A 10,087-nucleotide genomic window follows, 5' to 3' on the forward strand; every position below is an offset into this window, starting at 1 on the left:
AGTCGTGGAGATAAAACAAGTTAGGAACCAGGACCTAATCCAAGATTGTTCGAAGAGAGGGGTACTTTTTTAAACGCAACAAAAATTTGTTCACTCGTATTTTGTTAGTTTTTTACAGGTTGGACAAAAATTTTGGGAAGGAGGGGATTCAAATTGGGTACCACCTTGGAAACGGATCTGTTCAGAACTAATAATAATGCAAAGAAGAATGAAGAAAAACGAACAAGAGGGAACCAGAGGTGCCAGTCATCGATGAAAGTGATTTTAGAATTATTCGACAAATTACATTTTCATTAGTAATTGCTGTAATAAGCGAGTTTCGAGGATGCAACAAGCTTCGAGCCATAAGAAAATAGGATCTTTTAAAATGGCTCTTAGAAGTCAAAAGAAATTTGAAGAAAAGTGCTAAATTAGGTGATCAAAATTGAAAATATTTTAAACAACATATTGGCCAGCTTCTATCGGAGGTTTCTCAATGTCCGGAGGTTTGAGCTTTTGTGGGCTACAACAAGTAAAAGGTAACAACGGAGACATCAAGTACCGACAATTAAATCGGCCTTTATTTTATTTTGTTGGGGAAATTCAGCTACGCAATAGTGAATACATACCATTTAAGACCACGTTTGAAGTAAAAAGTGTTCAACACTTTAAAAACATATTGACGGAAGAAATGAGAAGTAAATATGGCTTTGACGTTGGAATCGACATCGAAGGCTGCGGAATCGAAAGTAAAATAACAATTAAAAATAAGTCAGGGGAATCTTCGTCAAAAAGTGTAAAATACAGCCGAAAAGACTTTTGTTGTTACAAATTTCGACCAGTTGGTCGTTTTACAATTGACACTAAGATAAGACGACTAACCGAGAGCGCTGTGATGGATTTAGAATGTTTAAAAACGAAGGAGGACGCTTTGAAGTTTCTACATAAATTTGGCTCTCACTACCCTGCCCCCACAAATTCGTTTCATTATGGAGGGGTAGAAATATCTCATGGATCAGAAACATACGTTGAAAACAAAAACACGTTAAGGAAAACAAAAACTAAGACAAATTCAGCCAGTTTGAAAGCTAAAATGGGGCCCGTAAATCTTGGAGGAGTAAGCTTTGAAAAGGACATGGGAAATAATAATGAGGTCAATGAAGGAAACTCAAGATCTATTGATGTAGGCTTCTTATCATGTGATTGGATGGACTATTCCTCAGAAGAGAAATTTATAAAGCAAGTCTTATCAAATCCGAAGCATGGAAGAATCATAACTAGAGGACATGACATTGTACCAGTCTGGGATCTAATTAAAGACCAATATCCGGTCCAAACTGGTCCAAAATTACTGGGAATCAATAAAAACAGCTTTTAGCACATAGATACTTTTACGCCGAAGTCTTACATAGAATATACCAGCCTATGTCTAATTCAAAGCTATTTACTAACTAGTATAAAACTAGATTCACAGTTGAATCTTATACCGGTTCTTCATATACGAATAATCACAAAAAACACAAAAGATATGTGATATAATAATCACAAAACAAAGGAACGATCAGGTAATTAGTTTATCGATTTGATTCACATTTTAGCATTGATTGCACTTAAGAAATCACTGAAATAATGCGTAGAAAACAACTAGCCATAAACCAAAAAAAAAAAAAATATCAGTAGCAAGAGTATAGAAAAGGGTAAAGAGAAAAAAAAGTAGGCAAGTGAAATGAAAAAAGGCGCAAAATAAAGGATGAGAAACGAAATTGGAGCTAGAGAAATCGAGGGTAAAGTGCTGAAAATGAGGAAAAAAAGTGAGAAACTGCAAATAATCTTTTTTGGATATCTGAAAAAGAAACCAAAATATTTTCAAGAAAAAGGTGAAGTAAAGAAAAGCAACAAAAGAGAAGTGAAAAGGCATTTGAAAAAAAGTGCAAATTAAGAGGATGAGAATAACGGTTGGAGCTAGAGAAATCGAGGGTAAAGTGCTAAAACGAGGAAAAAGAAGAGAGTATACTGCATTTAATCTTTTTTTTGTAGTTATTTGAACTTTGTTTCACTTTGTAGTTCTTTTACTTTGTAGTTATAAACCTAAAATTATCAAAAAAGATTAAGTAAAGAAAAATAAGAACAGGGTAAAGAAATGAAGAAAAAATAGAAGTGAAAAGCTAAATGAAAAAAAAAGCAGAAAATACAGGACGGGAAGACATAGAGGGTGGATTCGTGCCCAGTTTTTTAAGTTTAAAAACAGGAAACACCTATCTTGAAATGACAGATTCTAGGAAGTATAAGACCCTAACTATCAGCAGAAAAAATTTCATATCAGGACAAAAATAATCCAAATTTTAGATCCAGAATAGTTTCAGAAGCAGCCAGACGCCTTCTTCACCTTTTTCGGCAGACTCGGGATTTTCAGCCGAAAAACTCTTCCCTCACTTTCATCACGCCTTCTCTCACTTTCATCAACACTAGCCAGACGTCTTCTTTCACTGTCACCACTCATTTCTTTTTCATTTTCAATCCATGCGTTTCTTATTATCTCAGCCTGGACCGGATATTGGTCTTTAATTAGATCCCAAACTGGTACAATGTCATGTCCTCTAGTTATGATTCTTCCATGCCTCGGATTTGATAAGACTTGGTTTATAAATTCCTCTTCTGAAGAATAGTCCACCCAATCACATGATAAGAAGCCTACATCAATAGATCTTGAGTTTCCTTCATTGACCTCATTATTGTTTCCCATGTCCTTTTCAAAACTTGCTCCTCCAAGATTTATGGGCCCTATTTTAGTTTTCAAACTGGCTGAATTTTTCTTAGCTTTTGTTTTCCATTGCGTGTATTTTTTTTCAATGTATGTTTCTGATCCATGAGATATTTCTACCCCTCCATAATGAAACGAATTTGTGGGGGCAGGGTAGTGAGAGCCAAATTAATGTAGAGACTTCAAAGCGTCCTCCTTCATTTTTAAACATTCTAAATCCATCACAGCGCTCTTGGTTAGTCGTCTTATCTCCGTGTCAATTGTAAAACAACCAACTGGTCGAAATTTGTAACAACAAAAGTCTTTTCTGCTGTATTTTACACTTTTTGACGAAGATTCCCCTGAATTATTTTTACTTGCTATTTTACTTTCGATTCCGCAGCCTTCGATGTCGATTCCAACGTCAAAGCCATATTTACTTCTCACTTCTTTCGTCAATATGTGTTTAAAGTGTTGAACACTTTTTACTTTAAACGTGGTCTCAAATGATATGTATTCACTATTGCGTAGCTGAATTTCCCCAACAAAATAGAATAATTGCCGATTTAATTGTCGATACTTGATGTCTCCGTTGTTACCTTTTACTTGTTGTAGCCCACAAAAGCTCAAACCTCCGGACATTTGGGAAATTACTGCATAATCAACCAATTAAAGTGGACCCTTTTTTCTTCGTCTGATTCCATCAGAATCCTGTTTCGCTTTGCTTTCTGAAAAAAAAAAAATGTAAAATAAGACAAATTGAAAATAAAATGGTTTAGACAACAATTTTCAGAGTTGAAAGGAAATGGAAAGGAAGGAAAATGGAAGGAAAATTGATACAGCCCTGCTCAGAACTAACAACAATGCAAAGAAGAAAGAAGAAAAACGAACAAGAGGGAACCAGAGTTGCCAGTCATCGATGAAAGTGATTTTAGAATGATTCGACAAATTATATTTTAATTAGTAATTATTGTAATAAGCGAGTTTCGAGGATGCAACAAGCTTCGAGCCATAAGAAAATACGATCTTCCTGCCAGAGTATACAAATTCTATATCACATAATTTCATGCTTCCTGCCCCTAGGATATGAGCTTCTGAAACTCCTAATAGGTCCAGTTCGAATCCTATGAATTCGTCAGTCAAAACGCCGATACGATAGTCATGTTTTAACGTCGTAACATTCCAAGTTGCAATTTTCATGTTGTTTAAATCATTGAAACTACTTTGGCCTCAGGACAACAAAGAAGTTGTCGTGGGAACTTCAGAAAGGGCTCATTTGATTGTAAATTGAAGGGTCTATTGCCCTTTTTAATAATCAAAGTGATCAAAGGGCAACTAACTCATCTCCCACGCCAACCATTTCTCGAATCACATTCAATCAAAATTTTGAGATAGCTATTTGTTTCAACGTAGTTTAAAGATCAAAAAATTATGTCTTTGAGGATGACAACCGTCCAAAACCCTCAGGGCAAGGGTTGTAGTCTATACCCTGAGGGCATTTAAGGTTCATATAGAAAGGGTGACCGATGATATAAACTTCCGAGGAGGCTCATTGGATTGCTAATCGGAAGTTTAAGTGCCCTTCTTGAGATTTAAAATGATCAGAGGGTAGATACCTCCCCCTCCCCACACACACACCTCGTGTCTACCTACTACCCTACACCAACCATTTCCCCAAACGCCTGCAATCAAAACTTAGAGATAACAGTTTTGTTTGTTATAGATGAAGGGTCCGGGTATTATGTATGTGACGAAGACAACCTCATACCCCACAGCTCTTAAGGAAAGTTCGTTACTACGAACTGTTTGATAATGTTTTTTGGTACTTCTGCGGAAAAATACAATTTTTAGTATTTTCATTGAAAAAAAAAATGAAATAAAGTGAAACAAAAGAGAAGTTCTTTTTTTGTCGTTTTTAGCACTTTACTCAGCATTTAATCTTTTTTTTTGTTGCTGCTATTTGAAAAATTACCAAAAATTGTCGAAAAAGGTTAAGTATGAAAAAAATAAGAACAGGGTAAAGAGAAGAGGAACCAAAATAGAAGTGAAAAGTTAAATGAAAAAAATAGAGAATGGGAAAAGAGATTTTAGCAATAGAAATCTAGCTTAAAGTGCTGAAAACGAGAATAATAGAAATGAGGAAACTGCATATAATCATAGGTTTTTGTTGAAAAATATACAACCAAAAATTGTCGGAGTTTTTCTAAAAAGTTATTCATAAAGTAAAAAATTAAAAGAAAACTTTTAAAAGTGCAAGAACTGTATAAGGGAAAGAAGGTAAGAAACATATCTTATCCGGAAAACGGGAATGAATTAATACAAAACCCAGTACTCAACAGAAAACCTGACATAGAGCATATAAGTATATGTCTTATAGTTGAACTATATATAACTATAAGACATTTAGCATAGACTATAATTAGTTATATACAACATGTCTATAACACAATATTAAAGTGAGATAAGGAAAACTACTAGATGGTGATATTTACTTTTACATCAATAACAGCACTCCTATATACCCTAGTATCTTGTATTGATCCTGCCAGTCTTCGGTTTACTATAATATAATCAATAAGGTTTCTTGTCTTACCATCAAGCGACTACCATGTTATCTTATAGGCCATTTTATGACTAAACACAGTATTTGTCATAACTGGATTATTAAACCTACAAAATTGCAAAAGTCTGTAGCCGTTATTGGTTTCCTTTCCTACATCAAAATTACCTAGACTAAGATACCATTTATTCCTATCTCTATCAGCCTGGGCGTTAAATTCTCCTTGTGACAATACCATGTTTCCACCTGGGACCCTGTCTATTTGCTCCTTTAACTGTAAGTAAAATTTATCTGAGTCACTAATATTTCCGTCAGTCTGTTCTACAGGGGCATATACTACTATAACTGATACCCTGAAATTTTTAGTAATAAAATGACCAATTAATATTTTATTATTAATACCTTCTCAGCCTAAACAAGACTTGGCAGCTTCCTTATTCACCATGAGCCCTACTCCCAGTTTATGTACCCCATCCTTCCGGCCTCAGTTAACAAAATTGTATATCACATAATTTCATGCTTCCTACCCCTAGGATATGAGTTTCTAAAACTCCTAATAGGTCCATTTGAACAGGGTTGCCAAAACTTTTTGGGACTAAAGTGTCAAATTCTGCAAAAAGGGGACACTTTTAGTGTCCTCTTGGAAAATTAGCCAATATACTTTGAAATTTTAAATGGCTAAAAAGTTTAAAAAAGAGGCTTTAAATGGTTTTCTCACAATTCCAGGGCCAGATTTATGCTCTTCTTTTTCAAGTAAAAGCAAAGCGGTTCTTCAAATAAGTAAAATCCCAATTAAAACCTCAAATTCCTCAAACCTCAGAGGTAGGAGTGGGGGGGGTATCCTCAAAGATATAATTTCAGGACCCTTCATCTACGATTAACAAAATTGCTCAATCCAAGTGCTGACTTCAGGTAATTGGGGAAATGATGGGTGTGTGTTTGGGGGGGGGGGGGTAGGTTTCTCTCAAATCACTTTTGACTCTTAAAAAAAATAGCGACGAAGACCACACTGCCTTTTCATAACAAACAAACACAAAATAGAAACAATAGGGAAAATCTTTTCAAGACAGTGGTCCACTATCTTGAAAATATTTTCCCTATTCTTTCTACTTTGTGTTTGTTGGAATCTTAAAAAGGTCAATATAACTTGCTGCGTGTTATCCTGCAGCGTGGGGGTGTTATCTTCACCCCCCACGCCGCACCTCAAACCTCAAACCTACTTTTCAAGACCACTGTCTTGAAAAGATTTTCCCTATTATTTCTACTTTGTGATTGTTTGTTATGGAAAGGCAGTGTGGTCTTTTTTTCAAGCCGTCACTATTTTTTTAAAAGTTAAAAGTGAATTGAGAGAATCCAGCCCCCCCTCCCCCCCCCACACACAAACCCATAATTAGCCCCAAACACCTGCAATCAAAACTAGGATTGAGCAATTTTGTTCATCGTATTTGAAGGGTCCTGAAATTATATTTGTGAAGATAACAGCCCCCCCCCAGCTCACAGAGAAAGGGTTTTAAGTTATATCCAAGGGACAAATAAGGTTTGTATAGAAAGGGTGGTCGTATATGCTTTGGAGGGAACTCACTGGGTTGGTAATCAGAAGTTCTAGTGACATTTTAAGAGTCAAAGTGAACAGAGCGCAAACACCCCCAACACACGTCGTGTTTCTCCGAGATGCATCGAATATAAATTTTTAGACAGTCAGTCTATTCAAAACAGTTCAAACATCATATAACATGGCTTTTGGGGTTGATAAAAATCAATAGAGCTTGGGGGTGATGGTTGTAATGTATACCCTTGGGGTATTTAAGGTTCTAATGGAAAGGATGATTGTTTATACTTCAGAGGTGGCTCATTTGGTTTAAAGTGGAAGTTCTGGCTTCCCTTTTAAGAGTTAAAAGTGATGAAGATCAACTTGTCCCTCCCCCCAACTGTTCCTCTTTTAACCAAACGTATCTGGTTGAAATTGTGCGATTTCTACTTTTTTTTTAAATAGTCCGAAGAACATTTAATAATGCTTCCAGGGTTGACACAACCCCCCAGAACATTAGGGAAAGAGTTATAAGTTATGCCCAGAAGTGCATATAAGGTTTTTATGGAATAGGCTGTCATATAAAATTCGTATAAAATAAAATAACTGATCTTGATGAAACTTATATATTTAAGATCAGCATTAAAATGCGATTCTTTTGATGTAACTGTTGGTATCAAAATTCCATTTTTTAGAGTTTCGGTTACTATTGAGCCGGGTCGCTATTTACTACAGTTCGTTACCACGAACTGTTTGATTCTAGGTTCCTTGTTATCTTTTTTAAAACAAGCTTTTTTTCTTATATTTTAAACTTCAGGCAATCAAAAAAAAGAACTTACTACTTCTGTTCGCATATGTGACTGATTTTATAAATTCAAGACAACAAAAGCACCTGTCTCTTTCTCCAAAACCATTCCTGGTTCATACTTAGAGGCCACCAAAGATGGAGCCAGTGGTACATTATGTTCAATTCCATTTTCCAGATAAACATTAGGGACTCCATCTCTTAAAATGGAGTTTTATAGCTTAATAAAAAATCATGCCAATCAAAAATGAAAAAACGAGTTCATCAGTTCGATAGAGAACTGCATTCACTGAATAAAAGAACCCACACTTTTGAGGCGTTGGTTTTGACTAGATTTGATTTGACAAGATGATAGATTCTATTTTGTAAGACCATATGTAATAACATGGCAATATGAACGTTCTTTTTGTGGGGGATAATTTTCAGCTCTTTATAATACCTATCAAACTCAACAGTTGATGTCAATTTTAAAACTGCTTTAGGTTAGATATAGATATTCAACCTTTAAGGAGAAATAACATAGTTCAGGATAAATTTTAGCACATGTAGGATTTGATTACATACAAGACTATAAAGCTAAAAAAAAATTTCAGCTTTCAGATTTGGAATAACTTGTACCATTTTGCCTTGGCACTTAAAGATTGTACCAAGACTTAAAAAACGACAGCAACAATAGTGGACTCAAGGATAATATGAAACGCCAGTTTTTTGTTTTTTCCAAAGGGTACTGAAACTTTTATCCATGGGTTCCCGGAACAAATAAGTTTTATAGCATAATTTCCTTTGAAACCCTTCTGAGGATGTAGTCACACTTTTTCAAACCTTGTAAATTTCCAAATATCTATAGACTTGATAGCTCCAAAATCAATGAATCATAGATGCAATAAAGAGCACCCAACAAAAATATTTTTCAAGCAATGCATACTCGTTTTAGATGGCCTCAATGACGAGGTTATTCCTGGATATGATAAATTTTATAGCATAATTTCCTTTGAAATCCCTTCTGAGGATGTAGTCACACTTTTCTAAACCTTGTAAATTTCTAAATGTCTATAGATGTGATAGTTCCAAAATGAATGAATCATATATACAATGCAGACATTGCAGAGCACCCATCAAAGATATTTTTCTAGCAGTGCATACTCGTTTTGAATGGCCTCGATAATGAGGTTATTCTACCGAAGTCATCTGCAAGCCATTAGCTGTACGAACAATTAGTAATATAATGTATGCATTTGACATGCTTGACAATTTAAATTATGTTGTACAAAGAAAAATATACAAAATAAGGAAACCACATATAATCTAATAATAGCAAAAGAACATTGAACTGGCCCAATATATGAGCAATATTGAGCTTATCAGTAAAATTTCAGTTAATCAGTTACTATAAATCAGTAAACATACAAATTTTGTGAATTTAATGTTCTCAAAAAGACCAAAGGACAAGTAATAGAAAATAAATGAAGAGACGGACTTACTTTTTGGAGTACATCATTTCTAGTTTGTTGATTTTCCCAGCTAAGTCTGCACTGACTCTCCCTTGCAAATTAGAAAGATAGTCCATTGGCTTTGAAGACTGCATTTTTGTATTTAAATGTTCTACAATAGGAAACAAGATGTTTGAAGGATATCTAGCGTTATTAAAAATAATATAAATAAATAAATAAGTAAAATTGATTCACTTCCACCTACCATTACTTAGATAGTCTCCTTGATCCCATACATATAACCTTACATGCATGAAATACCAAAAGTGGCTCTAATTTTATGCCCATTGTTTGGTGGCTTACAGCAAGTTGCTTGTACCTTTTGTGATCAATTTCTTGTTCAACCAGTTTTTTTGTTATGAGTAACAGTATCAGTGAAATACTACCTTGTGAATAGAGATATGCTGACTAGACATCCATTCTAAAAATTAGCAAGAAAAATATAAAAGACCTGCGTTTGAGATTCTTGCTAAAATGTTCGGAAAGTTCTTCTAGCAGAATAAAAATTATTGAGAATAAATTTGCAATTTTGATTTTTAGTTTTCTGAAAAGACTTAAAAAGAGGAATGGAGTAGAGACAATTTGAAAACATGAACTCATTCCTGAAAGCTTAATCCCCAAATGCAACTGTTTCCCATGATAGCAAAAAGCTGCTTACACAAAAATTTCCCTACTAAAAAGTTTATTTCTAAAGAAGCCATCCACAAGACTGTTACCCAAAGTTTTTTTTTATAGGTCATCAAAGGTTAGCCCTCTTTAAGAGGGGAAAGGGTGGATGCACATACTATCAAACACCTTCCCATAGGACAATTTATTCTCTGCATCCATTCCTGAGAGTTTTATCCACCTAGTTCAACTACTTCCTAAATGACAAAAAAACAATCATTTAGAGGCCATCATTATCATTGCATTTGCATTAAAGCCACCCTAGGGGGGCTAGATATATCCCAAGGCAGTACAATTTTTTTTAGTTGGCTTTATTCTT

The 10,087-nt window shown here is 34.8% G+C and overlaps 1 protein-coding gene across 1 annotated transcript in view; it reads right to left on the bottom strand.

The window, feature by feature from the left end:
* The window catches only part of LOC136031803 (26S proteasome non-ATPase regulatory subunit 13-like), a 181,887-nt gene extending 172,673 nt beyond the window's left edge, over positions 1–9,214 (bottom strand). The window contains exon 1 of the mRNA XM_065711605.1: positions 9,094–9,214. Coding sequence (XP_065567677.1) covers positions 9,094–9,197 — 104 coding nt within the window. The 5' untranslated portion in view covers positions 9,198–9,214. The remainder of the gene's footprint in view (positions 1–9,093) is intronic.
* Positions 9,215–10,087: the final 873 nt, after the last annotated feature.

Source organism: Artemia franciscana, chromosome 10 (assembly GCF_032884065.1).
Source record: "Artemia franciscana chromosome 10, ASM3288406v1, whole genome shotgun sequence".
Lineage (NCBI taxonomy): Eukaryota > Metazoa > Arthropoda > Branchiopoda > Anostraca > Artemiidae > Artemia > Artemia franciscana.